Consider the following 16,140-nt stretch of genomic DNA (forward strand, 5'->3'; position numbering starts at 1 on the left):
GCCAAGGCCAGCACCATCCAAGTCTCAACGAGAACCCAGGCTGAGCCTGAAGGGTGTCGAGCAGCAGGAAGAAGCCCTGAAGGCTTCTCCCTACCCTGCCTCCCCGTGCCCACCACTGACTTGGCAGCCTCGGCCCTTACACGTCCAACTGGGGAACAGGAGGCAGCAGAGGGCCCGTCCCCTGTAGCCTCTCAGCAGTGACCTAGTTTTTGTAGTTCTGGATACAAAAGTGCCTGTGTACAGGCTCAGCAGGATGGCTCTCCCCTGCCTGGAAAAATGCCTTAACATCTGCTCTGAGGGATAGTCCAGAGCCAGAGCCGGCCACGTGGGTGGTGGCACACTGGCAGAGTGAGGTCCCATAGGGGCCCCAGCACCTATGGCTTCTGACGTGAGCTGTGTTTCCAGCAGTGGAACAGGTGTGCCCTGAGCCAGTCCTCACGCGCCCTAGCATGAGTCCTTGCCAGCCTGTTGGACATCCAGCCTCATCAGTGTTAGCTGGATGGCACAGGGCGTGACTGAGTGACGGGGCATGTGGGGTGGCTGGGGCTGAGGTTCCGAGCTTTATGGGGACTGAGGCCCACAGGGACTGGTCCTCCTGGGCCGAGAGAACCCGTCCCCTACCTTACCCGGGACCCCACCTTTGCCCTGCTCAGCTCTAGTCCCTTCAGAAGCGGGGCCTTCACGAGGCCTTGGGTTTCAGGCTGAGCCCTCTTGCCCACAGAGGCAGGCCGCTGAGCTGTGTGCTCGCCGGCTGGCCCTCCCACCCACCAAGTAATCTCGCCGTGGGAAGACAGGACTCACCTCTACAGCCCAAGAGGGAAGGCAGAGGCCCTCACTTGGGAGTCTTCCTTCTCACTCAGAGTCATCTCTTTGGGTCCTAAAGAAGCCCCTAAGACCCGTGGCCCCTGCAGCACCGGGAAACAGCCCCCTGCTTTCCACCAGGGACACAATGATAACACAAATGGGCACCACTCACAGAGAGCCACTCCCTCTATTCAGAGAGCAGCAGCCCTGCAAAGTCACAGTAAGCGTGACCTCGCTGTGCCCAGCACTGTTCCGAGCACTCATGTATGTGAACTCATGTAACCCTCACCGGCCTGTGAGGCATGCATCTTACAGTGAGGAAGCTGGGGTGCAGAGAGGTAACACGGTTTGCTCCAGGTCGCACCGCGTGTGAGTGGTCGGCAGTCCAGGCTCCAGGCCCGTGCTCCGACCCCCACACCACACTGCCTCCCAAAGGCATTCCTCACCCCTCCGTACGCTGAGAAAGCTGGCCTGGGCGGTGTGGGGCGCAGAAGTGGACTCCAGTCTGTTAACATCACCTCCAAGTATCCGCGTCCCCTGGGGAGGCCAAGCGTGACAGACGGCAGAGGGACAGGAGGTCGCGAGGGATAGCGTGTGCAGAGGGACACGCTTTCCATGTTTGTGAATGTCAGTGCAGAGCAGCTGCTGCAAGATCGGGATGGGAACGAGGGAGGGCTCCCTGCAAGGCCGAGCCAGAACGCGGGGGCAGGAGACTGGGGGCGGGCCCTAGAAGCTCCTTGCTTTACAGTATGGAAATAACTGCATGTGGGCAGGGAGGGCCCATTCAGAAGGGAACTTGAGGTCAGTGGGTCCAACCGTCCATCTAAAGGTTTCCAGGCTGAAGGACACGGGGTGGGTGAGAGTGTGGGTCATCCAGGTATTAATGAAGGCTACCCAGCATCACTGACTTTTGGGGAAGTCTCACATAAGAGCCGCTCCCCTTGGCAGTCTCCACGAGCAGAAGGAAAGCTTGAGAGTCTGTAACTGACAGCACTCTGCTCTCCGAGCCACCGATCACAGCCTCCCCTTCCTCACTCCTCACCCGATCCATTTGCAGGACCTATTCCATCATCTAGGCTGAGCCACTATGAAAAAAGGTGTCTCCAGCCTGACAGGTGCGTGGTCGGAGGCCTGCCTGGGGGGATCAAGCCTTGTTCCCAGGGCTGCACAGGGAAGGGTGGCCTCGAGCTTGCCTGCAGGCCTGCTGCATACCACTCGCCCCAGCTTCAGAGGGTCAGCAAACGGAGGGGTCTTCTCATCCTACTAAGCCTTGAGGCAGTGCTGGGGGCACAGGGCTTGCTGGACAGACGACATCCCTTCCTTCTTCTCAGCACCACTTTACCCCATCCCACAGAACTGAAGGATTCTCTGATCCATCATCACTAACCAAACACATCAGAGAGGTGCCAGCTCAAGTGAGTCAGGAAAATGTAAACGCACGCACACACATGTGCACAGCCACCAGTCCAGGAGTGCGGGGACAGGGTCTAACAAGCAGCAAAACTTGAAGTCTGGCGTCTTCCTTTGCTTTTCCCTGCCACCTCTGAAAGAAGCAAAGACTGAACTGGCCCAAGGACAGAACACACGTGAAGCAGAAAATGCTAAGTAATCCACATCCGGGCCCATCAGCCCTGAATTACTGAGCACTTCATTGTTTAACAAGGTGGCTGTAAGACCTTTCTTGTGCTAACACAAGTAGGGCTTTTAAAACCCAAGCTCCAATTTAGAGGCAAGTGGTGTGATTAAGGCGGTTTACAAGTGCTCTGTGCTTCCTGAAGGTTCCTTCCTGGTCTCATAGCATTTTTCTGCAATCCCTGTCTTAACTTCCTTTTGAAATCTTTAATCAGCTGAAGGCTGGAGCAAACTCCAGAGGAGAAATGCAGCGAAATGCTCTGTAAGCTCTGTACGCAGTGGTCCCCCAAACGGCGAGGGAAAGATGAAAGACCATTCATCTGGAGGGGTGTGTCCAGCTTGGACCAGGAGGAGAGAGGCCTGACATCAAATGTTCCCAAGAACTACCAGAGAGGGCAGCCCAGCTCCCACAGGCCGCGGCGTCCTGCCCGGGCCCTTCCTCCCAGGTATCACAGGTGAAAGTCGCTTTCCCAAAAGGAACTGTTCGGCAGGGACAGGAATAGCACATCTTAGCTGGTGCTGAGATGGGGATCTGCTTGGCGGCGGAAATCTGCAGAGGGGGAAAGAGAATGGGGTTTGAATTATTCACAGCAGCTCTTCTTTTTTAGTGAAGGCTGCGTGAGCGAGCCTGATAATTCAGGCCGTCTCAGCCGAAGGCCAGTGACCAGGCCGGATGCCACCCCGATCAAAAGAAAGGGATATTTTTAGACTTTTGAGTGTGGGCTCCAAAAACTTTTATATCTTAAGCCAGATGAAGATTATGATGGATGGTTCAGGCTAAGCTGGATCTTTGTCAGGAGCTCTTTTATATTTGTGGGATGGAATTAAAAGTCAGAAGTTCTAGAACCAGTTTCTGGAAATGAAGGGACCCCGCATTCCAGCACCTCCATCAGACACCCCGACTTGGTTAAGCAGGGCAGTAAGGTCTAGAATCAAGGGCCAGGGCTCAGAAGCAGGCTGTGGAGTCACTTGCCCGACAAGCTCTGCAATCTCAGGGAAGTCACTCGGCCGCTCTTGGCCACCGTGCTGTCCCCACCTTTACACAGGGGGTGAGGTGTGAGGATAAGGAGGAAGTACCTTGGGTCTCAGGAGAAGAGTCACCACATTATATAAAGATCATAAAGTGTGGCTGTAATTATCATGTGCATCCCCATCACCATGACCAAGCTCCTCTGAGAAGGAGCCTATGTAAGTGGAACTATTCTTAGGGCCATTACTCCCAGGTCCCCACGCCTGGGCTGGCTGCTTCCGTTGTAGAAGCTGGTGCTCGAGGAAGGAGAGAGGGAGCTGGGTCCCCAGGTCAAGGGGCTTTGATTGTGTCCTTCCCAGGACTCATCTCTCACCACACATGACTTTGTCGGTGCTCCAGCAGCCACCCAGCCAGGGTAGTTGCAGCCTCATCAGTTTGGTGGCACATTGACCTTTGGGTCGGCTGCCCACATGCTCCAAAGGAACAGGTCCTGCCTGCAGGGCTTTGAGAAGCCCTGACTCCTCTCACGGGGACGAGAGGCCTGTCCTCATCTGGCATGGTGTGGGGCGGTGGAGGCAGGGAAATGGACAAGATGAGTATTTCCAGGCTCTTCTGGAAGCAGGAGACAAGTATCCCCAAGAACCAGCCTTGAGATGGCTGCACAGGCGCCTGTGCTCTGCCTCTCCCAGCTGGTCCTGCTGACGTCATTCGGGAAAGGCCTTGGGCTGAAATTGGTGGGACAACCACACAGCTGCCTGAGGGAACGCGGCCCCGCCGCCCCTAAGACCCTGGCAAATGTCCCCGTCAGCCTCCTCTCGTCAGCCTCACTTAGCTCAGGGGCTGTGCAGGCGGGACTGCCAGGCTCCTTAGAGATGAACTCTCCACCCCTCTCCCTTGCCATAGAGAATAAAAGACTTGCCTAAGGTCATGTAGCCAGGAGCTGGCAGAGCCCTGTCAACACCCAAGGCTTCATCCAGGCCTTCCCCGCTGCCCCAGGTTGGCCTTCTGGGTGCCTCCAACACAGGGAATGAGAATGAGACTCGCCTTTCTTGTGACTCGGGACCCACGGTTTGCATTCCAGCTGCAAAATGAAGCACTGAGGGAAGAATCAAGGGTCGGCGACCTGACTGTCTGCCACCTGGTTCACTCAAAAGTGGAGATCAAGCCTCCAGGTGCTGGCAGTGCAGCAGAAATCAGCTCTGTTTGTGTCGTGCGCCAAAGAAAGCGTTAGGGCCTAGTCAGGAAAAAGCCCAACTTGGTTATATGTGGGTGGATGACCACCCATAGGGGGCGGGCTGTCTCCCCACCCTAAGCAGGGACCCTGAGCAAGTCTCAGAGCAGGGCTGGAATGAGAGAGAGAGAGAACGAAGCTCTGTGTGTACGTATCTGTGTGTGTCTGTGTGTCTATGTGTCTCTGTGTGTGTGTCTGTATATGTTTATATGTCTGTGTGTGTGTGTGTGTGTACATCTATATGTATGTCTCTGTGCGTGTCTGTCTGTGTGTCTGTGTGTGTGTGTGTGTTGCAGAAAGGCAGGGGATGCTTGGTACGCAGCACCTGTTTGCATCCCCAATCCAAGAGTTTATTGCCATCATTCAGCTTCCTGCTTCCTTTCCTTGGCGGATTCTGGGTTTAACTATGTAACTGGATACAGACATGATACAGTTGCTGTCACATAATGAGGCACAATGATAACTGAGCCTCTTAAGAGGGGAGCCTCGGAATGGATGGTCTGAACAGCAGACAGTCCTTCAACTAATTATTGGGAAGCCCGTGTGTGCAGGCAGATGTTTCCTTCCCGGCGACACTACAGGTCCCTACACGCTGCACCACATCTCTCCTGCTGATGTTAAAATGAACCTTATTGTACAATCACACAGCCATCTAAGATCGCCTGGAGGTGGGCTGGCAACTGAGGGACTTGATCTGGATGGAAAATCTCCTCCTGGGGCCCCACATAGGGACTGTCGTGGTTGTTGAGAGTGGTCGGTATTGCAGCTCTACTCCGTGGGCGGGAGAGAGGAAAGGGCTCGTGAGGGCCCGTCAGTCACAGAATCAGGGCATTTCCCCACTGTGCTTAGTGCACCTCCCCAGGGAGCCCGAATTGGCTGCATTCCCTGCCAAGAGCCATGGCAGAGGAGCGGGCAGGACCCTCCATCCTTCCCATCTGATCCACACTCTTTCCCGGTCTCGGAGCTGCAGGCCCCCCACCCCCGTGGGAGCAGGACAGGGGTGTGGCTGCACAGCTGTCTGGAGGTGCTCCTCTCTGCCACGTCCTCACACTGGCTTTGGGAAGCTGTGCCTCCAGACTGATGCTTGGTGCCCTGCTCAATGGCACTGTACCTCACACTGAGGTTTTAGGGGAGCTTAACATCAATTGAAAAGTAAGACCCAGGAAACAGAGAGAAGGCGGTCAAAGGTTGTCTTTATTACTAATGCAGCTGATCAGAGTGTGTGGCTTTATCCCAGCAGCCAAAAGCCTTAGCAGGTCTTCAGCTCTGGCTGGGACAAGGGCAAGACTGGGCACGTCACTAAGAACTGCCTCACGGAACTCATTGCATGATGGAGAGCAGAGAATATGGCGTCCTGAGGACAGGCTGTCCCGATCAAGGGAGGGAGGGAAGGGAAGGAGGGAGTGAGGCTCTCCCACCAAACAGAGAAGAAGAGCAGTGAGTAAGGAAAGGGGGAGAAGCTGGGTGTTCCTCTAGATGTCCCTGCAGGGAAGCAGGAAGCCAGGAGAGAGGAGGCTCTGTCCTGACACTGACAGACCAAAGAAGCAGCAGCACCAAGACATTCTTCCCATCTAAACCCTACATTTTATGCAGAAGGCCCAGAGAGGGTGAGTGATTCACCCAGGGTCACACAGCATCTTCACAGAGGCAAGCTGGGCCCAGACTCCCAGGCCAGGGCAAGTTGGGTGATCTCACCCTTTCCTCTGACCAGCACCATTCTGGGTCTTGATCCACCTTTCTCAGGCTGCAGAGATGTACCTGATCACTGCCTACCCGTAGTAGCAAATTTTCTATATGCAATAGTTTTTACAGCCAGTTAATTTCCATGACCTTCTCCTCCAATTTTTTGCATCTCATGCTCCATGTTACACTGATGAGGTTGCCTAATTCTTGGACCTCACCAAGCATTTCCAGCACATTCCCAGAATTTCTTGCTCTGCTGGACACACGGGTGAGAAGGGAAGGAGACACAAAAGGGGTTAAGACCAGGTTCTTGGCCTGGAGTCTAAAGAGGAAGGCAAGACACCTGCATTAAAAGACAAAGGACCCTGTGGGGAGTTAAATTCCTGTTTGGATTTGGTCAGAGCTCTGTCCTCTCTGAGCCCCAGGACTTTTCCCAACCTCCGGACATGGCAGCAGTTTCTCCTGCTCAGCCTCCCCTGTCCCTTTGTAGACAATGCTGTCCCAGAATTGCCATCAGCAGTCCCATCCTGGAGTGCCTGTCACCGTCTTTTGTCCTACCCCGGCCCAGGCACAATCCCTTCTGTTCCAAGCGTGCACTCAGGTTGTACCATATCTCTCCATAGCCGGCGAGAAGGCCGCCAGCAGGAACATCTAGGCCCTTCCAGGGGGCTGGTAGGCAGCTATCAGTCACTCCCCCCATGCCTAAATCCACCGACAGCAGCCTCTTCCAAGTTCCCTGGGCTGCGTCTCCCCAGGGGAGTCTGGTGGTCACCCCACAGCCAGCTGGCCAGGCCCTACTGTCCATTCTGGAGCCTGCTCTCTCAGCCCACTCACACTGGACTCAGCAGTCCCGGGACGCCTTGCTGTCCAGTGGACGCCTGTCTTTGGCTTATAGTTCTCCTCCTATGACCCCCTTACCCCACACACACACAGTGTGATGCTTGGACCCCCAACCCTTGGGCTTGGATTTTGGATGGCCTCAGCTGCATTCTCTTCATGTCTCTCTTGAATATCTCTTGCCTCCCCGCAGCCTGATTTGCTCCTCCGCTGCCTTCTTCCAACTTTTCCTCACTTGGTTGACCAGCTTTCCTCACCCAGCCCTGCTCTGCTCTTCTCCCTCCCAGCCCCTTGGGCCAGAACTGGATATTAGCGTCAGCTGTCAGCCATGGGCCAGAGCACACCCACGAGTCCTCCCATAGAGCAGCCCCAGGTGGAATGGCTGAGTCCCAGCATCCGGCATGGCTGTGGCTGGCTGGCTCGGGCTGTGAGCCCTGGCTGGGGCCAGAAGGGCGTTGAGGTAACCTTCATCCTTCCAACAGTGACATCTTGTTGCAGGAATGGCTCAAAGCTCCCAAATCCACATCCTCTCTTTTCTGCACAAACAGGCCAGACAGCTGCACTTCTGAGCCCTGACTGCCTCCAGCCAGGGGTTAATTGCCAGAAAATAATGCTCCCTGAGGTCATTGCTGCTTAAACAGCTGGCTTCATCTTTTCCTGTTTGGCCTTGGTTGTTCGGAGCTCCCTGGCCCTCCCTTGCCTGCTGCTGTAATCCTTTCACACACAGCCAAGCGGGGAGCCACAGGCGGGGCTCTGCTCCGTGTGACTTGACCTTGGCACATCTCAGTTCTTTCCCTCCCTCACTGCTGCTCTGCTGCCCCGAGACGGACTACACTAGTGCGTCTGCTCCCCCCACCACCCGCGGGGACACCCCGCCTCGGCTTTCTGACTGTGGCTTGGTTTCCATCTCTAACTGTGCAGAGTGTTAAAGGAGACAGAAGAGGAAGGCTTCAGCAAAGCTCCCTTCTTTGTGGCAGAATCAGTCCAATGGAAAAATTCCAAGTCCAGTTGTATAAAGTGCTTAAAACTTACGTCAAGGATGTTGCCAGCTGGTGCTGAGCTGCCCCGTCTCCGTGACTCTGCCCCAGAAACCACACCTGGGGCTCAGCGTGTCCCATGCAGTGGGAGTCTATCTGAAGACTCCATTTCTAATTAGTCACCGTGATGTCACAATGAGAAATATTTCTGCAGATTTCCTGCAGAGCCTCTCATGAAAGAAAGTATTGGTTTGGTTCAGAGAGTTCTATGCGGTTCCAGCTTCATTTTGGATCTATAGTTTTAGAAAATATCCACCTTTGCTTCTAGTTCAAACTGTTCCATTAAAGATGAAAGGAAAGGCACTTTGGTAGGTGGTATGGGGGAAGATGACGGCTTGGGTCCCATTCTGGGCTTACCAAACTTGTTCCTTCCATGGTTGGGGTCCAGTTTGGCATATTTTGAAATGGCATTGTTCTTATGGAGGGCTCTAGGGGCAGAAGCCACAAGAGCTTTCTTTAGGATTCTCATTACTGGTTTCTGTCAGACCAAGATTTAGATGGTTCCCTCTGGAAGGACCGGGGGCAGCCCTGAGTGCAGGGACAGACCAGGCACAAAAACCTGAGTGGGTTGGAAGTCAGGGAGGACTTGGGGTGGGGCAGGCTCGGTTCTCACCCATGTGCAGGGCCTGTGAAGACAGAACAAGATACAGGCAGAGCAGGAGGGCAGATGAGGATCAAAATGTACGCAGTCCCAGGAGCGGGACCAGCGTGAGAGCAGCGAGGCAGGTCGTGGTTGAGAAAGACAACAGCAGTGAGGTCACAACCAGGAGCTTCTGCCTCAGGGAGGGCTTTGTGGGCCTTGCCCGAGCTGAGGCTTCATGGCTAACAGCTGCGGGACACAGACGTGGTCGGATCCACGGACAGCAGGCGGCATGGACCAAGCAGGGGCCTGGAGGCCAGGGCCTTGCTCGTGTTCGGGGTGCTGTGCGCACCTAGGGAGTGTAGCCCAGCTTGTGCAGGCAGTTCCTAGACTGTGAGATAAGGCAGGCTGTGCTGAGTAATGCGAAGGGCAGAGAGGGTGGGCATGGACCTTAGAGCCCGAGGCTGTGACCCCAGAGTGCAGCAGCCGCGTGAAGGAGCAGGCAGAGGCCCCTGCAGCACCACTGGTGGCGGGGCCCCAGGTGTGGGAGGCAGCCCGGCCAGCAGGGGCCGCCTGCAGCATGCCCGGCCTGCCACGCTGGCCCTGAGGAATGGGGGCTGAGTGGGGATTGCGTCGGGGTTGGGGAGTCTCTGGATTTCCCCTTCGACCCTCTGTCACCACTCTGTCATTCCCCTCCTGACACCCGCATCCACCTGAACCTGCTGAATCCACCCTAAAGACTTAGCTCGTGAGCTCACCCCCCACCCATCCGCTGTTAGGACGGCAGCAGCCCACAGCAGGTAAGCACACGAGGTCCTGCACCCAGAATCGCTGAGTTCAGTTCTGGTGTCAGCCGTGTTCTTGCCAAGTGACCTCAGACAAGCTGCTTCACCTCTCCACGCATGTGTGCTCGTGGGTCCCGTGAGGCTGACGGTGTGCTCGCGTGGCAGCGTGATGAGCGATGCAGTGCTCGTCTCCGAGGGCGGCTGGGAGCGGGCATGGGAAGTGCTCGCAGAGGTGCCGGCACCTGGGGAGAGCTGGCACGAGGCGTCACCGTCCTGGAGCACCTGCTGTGTGCGCCTGGGGGGGAGCGCGCGGGTGAATAATGCCCTGGCTGCCCCTGAGAACAATTAATGATTATTATCACCAGGGGTGCCCAAAAATGTGTACAAGTGGACACATTGGTCAGTGTTGCTCCAGCAGTAGTTCACTGTAATCAGAAGTGTCTGGACGCTGATGGGAACCACTCTGAGCACCTCTTGTAATTGCAGAAGTCAAACGTGACTTGTATTCACCTTTTGGTATCGGCATATGTTGAGTATTACAATTTTAATAGTTTTTTTTCTTTCGTAAAATATGTATACATTTTTCTGGCACCCTCTGTAGTTATGTTTGTGTGTGGAAAGGATACCTTTCCACCACTCACACTGTAGAAAAACTACATTTCTCTGCTTCCCCTGCTGTTTTGAGAAACAAGACCAGTGCACCCACCTAGGTTGGGTTTTCACCTCCTAAGCCATAGGCCGGGGAGATGCATCCTAGCGGCCCCTTTAGAGAATGGCGGGCTCTGTGGGTGGAGCACGGGCCCTCCCCTGGCATGGTAAGCTGGGAGAAGCGGGATGGCATGGGGCCCAGTAAACACTGACATTGAAATATGACTCCTTGAAAGTACACACCAGGTACCGAAGAACTTTTTACTGACTTTTGTTTAATAATTCAAAATCAATACCAAACCAGACTTAAAGATGGTAAAAGGTAGCTCCAAAACCTCCTTCATGCTTCCTAGTCAACCTATCCTACAGCCCTGATGGTAGCTCACCCCTCACTGCCAGCTCCTTCGGGACAGCTGGAGGGACCTACAGCTGCTTCAGCACACATTGTCCCCAGGGAAGCACCCAGAGCTCTTGGGTTTCACCTGGACTGGTGGCATTCCGTCCACTGACCGTCCTGGAGTCAGGGCTTGCAACTTCCTGCTGCAAAGGTGCCCTCCCGGGCAGGTACAGAGTCCAATGCCCCACGTGCTTCTGTGTCCCATTCAGGCTTCTCAGGAACTAGATAACCTTCCTTAAATCTTTTGTGTACCTCCCATTATGCACAGGGACACATACAAATCAGGCCCCAGCATCAGCCTTAGATTCTGACAATTCTTTGTCGTGGGGCTGTCCTGTGCACTGTAGGACGTACAGCAGATGCCAGACACACGAGAGGCCAAGAGCATTCTCCTTCTCCCAGTTGTGACAACAAACAATGTCTCCAGACATTGCCAGACATCCCCTGGGGGCAAAATCTTGCCAGGTTGAGAACCTCTGATATGAATTAGACTGAAGTAACAATTCTGTGCTACCCACAGATCAGAAAAAAGATTAGACTCCTGCCCCGAAGCGTGGGCTGGCATGCTCTGGCCAGATCCAGTGGTGTCACAGGCATGCCCTGTAAGACGGGCACTCAGTGTCTTAAAGGCAGGGCTGTTCAGCGGGCACGCAGCCGGGCCAGCAGTGCAGCAGGCACTGAGGAGGAGGTAAAAGAACCTACAACGTGGCCCCTGTGCCCCAGCATGTCACAGTCCTTCTGGGAGGCTGAGGGGGGACGCGTGAAGCAGGAACCACCTCTACGGAGCAGTGGCTCGAGTTATGTCACTCATCCAGCCAAGGCTTGTGGGAAACTGTCGTGGGAGGAACAGCATGGCAGACATGTGAAGGACTCAGAGGCGGATCCAAGTCTAGTCAAGGAGGGAAGGAGCAAAGCCGAATGTCCTCGTGTCCGGGACATGGAGGCAGATGAAGCACTGCAGGCATTGGGGTGGGGGGTGCGGGCAGACAACAGCAACTGCCGGCCTGAGCTGACGCATGCTGGCCGTGACTGACCTGGGACAGGCAGGGGAACAGCAAGAGCAAAGGCATGGAGGTAGAAGGCCTGGCCTTTACGTAAGGAGCTGTGTGCAGGAGCAGAAGGAACGCTTCGCAGATCTGCACAGCCAGTCTGTGCCCTAGGAATCCTGAGATGATTCCGGACTGAGAGAGCCAGGAAAGGCTTGGCTGTGCAGGGCGGAGCGGCACAGGTGAGGCATTTGCTGGAGCTCATGGCCTCACACAGCAAAACCCCCACCAGCGCAGCCCCATTGCACAAACTCCAACCAGCCAGCTCCGGAGGCAGGGCTGCCAGGATCCGCAATGCAGGCTCCCCGTAAGAAGGACCTGCCTCTCAGGGACTGTCACATAGGAGCCGTGTGTGATTCAGGGCCTCCCCCATGCAGGTGAGTCACACACCTGCAGCCCTCCTGCCGCCGAAGCTGCTGCTGGAGCCAGCACCCATGCCCACCAAGCACCCAGCAGGTCCACTCCCTGGCACCCCACCCTTGGTCCCCCCAAATCCCCAACCTGGTCTGACTTTCCCCCCAGGACATCTTTACAGCTGGAGCTCCTGGCGGGAACGGCGCCCTCCCCTCCTGCCTACTCTGTCAGGTTGGAGAGCGTGTTTGATGCCTGGGAACCTTCCTGAGGGGCTGGCATGTACTGAGTTAGCCTGCCATTGAGTTACAGACGTGGTGCTCCCTTCCCAGCCTCCCGCCTCCCCAGCCAGGCTTCAGTAGCATCTGTGGCAATGACTTCCCAGAGAGCAGCACCACACGGTCGCGTCCTCAGGGCCACCATCCGTGCCTGCCTCGCCCCTGACAGCAGTGGCAGAGAGAGAAGCCTTTCCTGCCCCCGCAGAAGGAAGGTGTCTGCCCTCCCAGCCGGCAGTCCTCCCATTCGGCTACGGGCACCCCATCATCTCTTGCTCCCACACCACAGAGAGCACAAGGTGTGCATCCGGGGAGCCTGGGGAGTGACTGGCAGCCACCGAACACATGGTTCTGCGGCAGAATGACAGCTGGCTTCGGGGTACTGAGGCAGGGCGGGGGCAGTGGGGATCACGGAGCCAGCAGAGAGGGCAGCCGTGTCAGACAGGAGTGCGGCCAGGTGTCCCCGAGACCGTGCAGTGCATACGTTAAGGTGGACACCCTCCTAGGTGGGTGTCAGGGCAGCCACACTGTCCAGTGGTCTGGGTAGCTCCCAGGAGGGCAAGAACCTGGACTGGGCAGCTATGTCTGCCACTTGCTGACAAGCTCGGCTCACCTCCTGCTGCCACCCATGAGCTCTGGGAGCAGAAAGCAGATCAGATGGCTAAAAAGCACAATTCCCCTCTCGTTGGGTGCCCCTAGGGGTGGCAGGCAAGGTACAGCCATACACTGGCTCAGTCCCACAGGCAGGGCCACATGGATGGCCCCAGAGGTTGTGTCCTGTACAAGGATGCAGGGAAGGCTGAAATCCAGCTCGCCAGCTCACTGAGCCACAGTTTTCTCTTTGAAGCACATGTTTCTAATTCACACCAAGGTGCCAGTTGTCACCCATCCGGAGCTAGCAAGTGGTGGCGCCTGGGCTCAAGCCCAAGTCGGCTTACGGTCCACCATGATTCTTCAGGTGTTCAGGCCCTGTTCAAACAGACTCCTCAAGGCCTTTCATCAGCCTCCTGCCACGATGGATGACATGAAGTACCTTCTGAGGACCAGACACACACGGCCGTGCTGGGGACCCCATGCAGTCCCCCTTCATCCAAACCCCTCCCCATGTGGCAAAAGTCCACGGGGCCCAGGCAATGTGCACTCGTGGAAACTGCCTTTCCCTTCCCCACTTCTAGACCTCATCCCGAGGACCCAGGAACTTGGAATGCCCTGTGCAGACCTCCCGAGCCTCCATCCAGAGCCTGCATAGCTTCCTGAGGCTGCTACGCCCTCCACACTCCACCACACCCGGCCTCCACATCTTCACCAAGGGATGGAGGGGCCGGGTCCTGGGGGAGGGATGGGCGGGGAGGGATAGACAAGCAGGCTGGAGGCCTTTCCTGGTGCGGCACAGAGCCTGGGGCAGGAAGGGAGGGGGGCAGGGGACCTCCATTTGTACTCTTGCCATGGGCCCCACAAGTGATGCGGGCAGGCCTGCCACCATTTTTTTAGAGATTAGATGGCTGCCCTGCTTCCTTGCTGGTGGCCAGCTCCGATGCTGGGAGACAATGGGCTCAAAAAGAAAAAAAACAATGGCTGAGGGAAAGGTGGGCCATTCACTTAACTTAAAAGGAAGTCTTGCTCTTGGGTCAAAGTTCTTTTCTTCTTCAAATGTCCTATCCCCTGTCCCCTGTGTTGTTTAAGACCTGCCTTTGCCAAGCCCCCTGCTGGGCTCTGAGGTCCAGTCGGACAAGGCCTGCAGACCCATGGACTGGTGGTTTTGCCTCTGAACTGGCCACACAGCCCCTGCCCTCCTGCTGTCTCCGCCCCGTGAACCCTCAGGATCCCCTGCCAGCTGTCTCCTTCCCGCTCGCATACACTCCCCCATTCTTGGCCTCCTTAATGAGCCCCGGTGTTTCAGAGCTCACCCATAGGCTGGGACTCCCTGCACTCCAGTGGCTGGACCATGGGCTGCTGCCCTCGTGTGGCCAGGCAGATGGGCAGCGCCTGGAGGGCAGAGGAGGCATCACCAACCAGTGCTCAGGAGCAGGGGCTGTGCTTGCCCAGAGGGGGCCGATTTCAGCCACCAGTACTTTCTTCCCCTTCTTCTTCTTCTCCTTCTCCTTTTCCTTCTCCTTCTCCCTCTCGCTCTTGTTCTTTCTTTCTCCTTCCCCCTTCTTTCCCTCTTGCCATTCTGTAGCCTGCTTCAGACCTGTCGCCCTGTCCTCTCCCAGCCACGTGGGCCTGACGTGCATTTCTGACCTGTTGCCTCCTGCAAGAGCACACGGATCCAGCAGTGTCCCGAGCCCCCCAGATTGGGGGGGGGGGAGGTAGGAGGCACACCTGTCAGAGCCAAGAGCACGGCCAGAGCAGCCGTCAGCAGCAGCAGGGTTCTGAAGTACGCAGAGCAGCCCTAGCCTGGAGGAGGCCGTGGTGAGGGCAACTCAGAACCCCTACAACGCCCTTTCCAGGCTCTCTGCCTATGCTTTTCCAGAGACTTGGTTGCTGCTGCCCAGCCAGCCGGCCCCTGCACTCCAGCCACATCTGTTCTCCACTCCCTGAGCTCAAACACCCCATGCTCTGCTCTAGGCACGCTCCAGGCTTCACACATGCTCTCCCCTCTGCCTGGCATGCACTTCCCTCCTTCACCTGGCAAATGCCTGCTCATCCTTAGAGACGCCATGCAGGTGTCACCTCCTCCAGGAAGCCTTCTCTGACTGCCCTCCCCCATCAGGGGCCTCCCATAATTGCTAGGGCTTGCCCCACTGTAGCATTTATACACATCATTATAATCACTTACTTGTGTGTCCCCTTTATCACCAATAACTTTGAGGGCAATAACTGTCTTATGATATCTGGCATATAGTAGGTATTTAATAAATATCGGATAGGTGGATGGATTAACAAGCTGCCAACAGACCAGGGAGTGAAGTGATGAGTGGGGAAGTCCGTGCCAGCAGCCAGCAAAGGCGGGTGTGCCCAGAGCTACTGGGAAGAGGGGAAAGATGGTGTGGATGGTGCAGATCCCTGACAGGTAGCCCCACCTCGCTCACGCTTTAGGAAAACGTGTCACAGAGGTCCTGAAGTGCCTCTGCCTCCCCAGGCCCGTCTGAGGGTCACCGCCTTCTCTCCTTGCTTCTAGTATTTCTGCCTGTTGCTGGTGATCTTCCTCGTTGAGCTGGTGGCGGGGGTCCTGGCCCACGTGTACTACCAGAGGGTGAGTGGAAGTTCTTCCTTCTGTGTCCCCATCAGCGCCCCCACGAGGCAACTGCAGGGTTCAGGGGTGCAGAGGGATGGGGAAGCTGAGGCAGCAACACTCAGAGCGGTCCTCAGCACAGCCGGGTCCTGCTTCTTGTCCGGGACTCCGTAATTCTGTCCTCCATCTGCTGATACTGATGTCGTCACATGGGAGCGGGGTGGGGGGTGGATGGGGGAGCTTCCACGGGAGGTGGATGGCCCCTCTCCCCTGCCAAGGAGAGGTGCAGCAAGTATTGGCTGTCAGACATCCACGGGGAAAGAAAGCCGCAGGCCCGGGAGGGTTACATGCTGGGCTATGAAGACAGCACCAGGCTGCGCCGGCTCCACTGGACAAAGATGGAGGGGCCATTCAGGTCCCCCGCCCCGAACCAGGTGCCCTGTGAATCAGGGGTTCATGACCAGGCTGATATTTGGCTGGGAGGGGCAGGCTGGTTGTTTCAAGCCAGGGAACCCACAGGGTAATGATTGCAAATATTTTGAATATCATCTCATAATCAAAATGAAAATCAACAGATATTTAAAAGCACCCTCTGTCTAGGAGCTGTCTCCTCCCCCTGTCTCCCAGCTTTTGCTGCATCATCCCCATGAACTTTGTCTTCTGTGGGGTCTCCCGTGGAGCATCCCATT

The 16,140-nt window shown here is 56.2% G+C and overlaps 1 protein-coding gene across 4 annotated transcripts in view; it reads left to right on the forward strand.

Moving 5' to 3' along the window:
- Positions 1 to 16,140, forward strand: part of TSPAN11 (tetraspanin 11) — a 71,253-nt gene that overhangs the window by 42,057 nt on the left and 13,056 nt on the right. For all 4 annotated transcript variants that reach the window (XM_033117584.1, XM_033117585.1, XM_033117586.1 and 1 more), the window contains exon 4: positions 15,398 to 15,472. In XM_033117584.1, coding sequence (XP_032973475.1) covers positions 15,398 to 15,472 — 75 coding nt within the window. The remainder of the gene's footprint in view (positions 1 to 15,397; positions 15,473 to 16,140) is intronic.

Source organism: Rhinolophus ferrumequinum, chromosome 10 (assembly GCF_004115265.2).
Source record: "Rhinolophus ferrumequinum isolate MPI-CBG mRhiFer1 chromosome 10, mRhiFer1_v1.p, whole genome shotgun sequence".
In the NCBI taxonomy this organism is placed as follows: Eukaryota; Metazoa; Chordata; class Mammalia; order Chiroptera; family Rhinolophidae; genus Rhinolophus; species Rhinolophus ferrumequinum.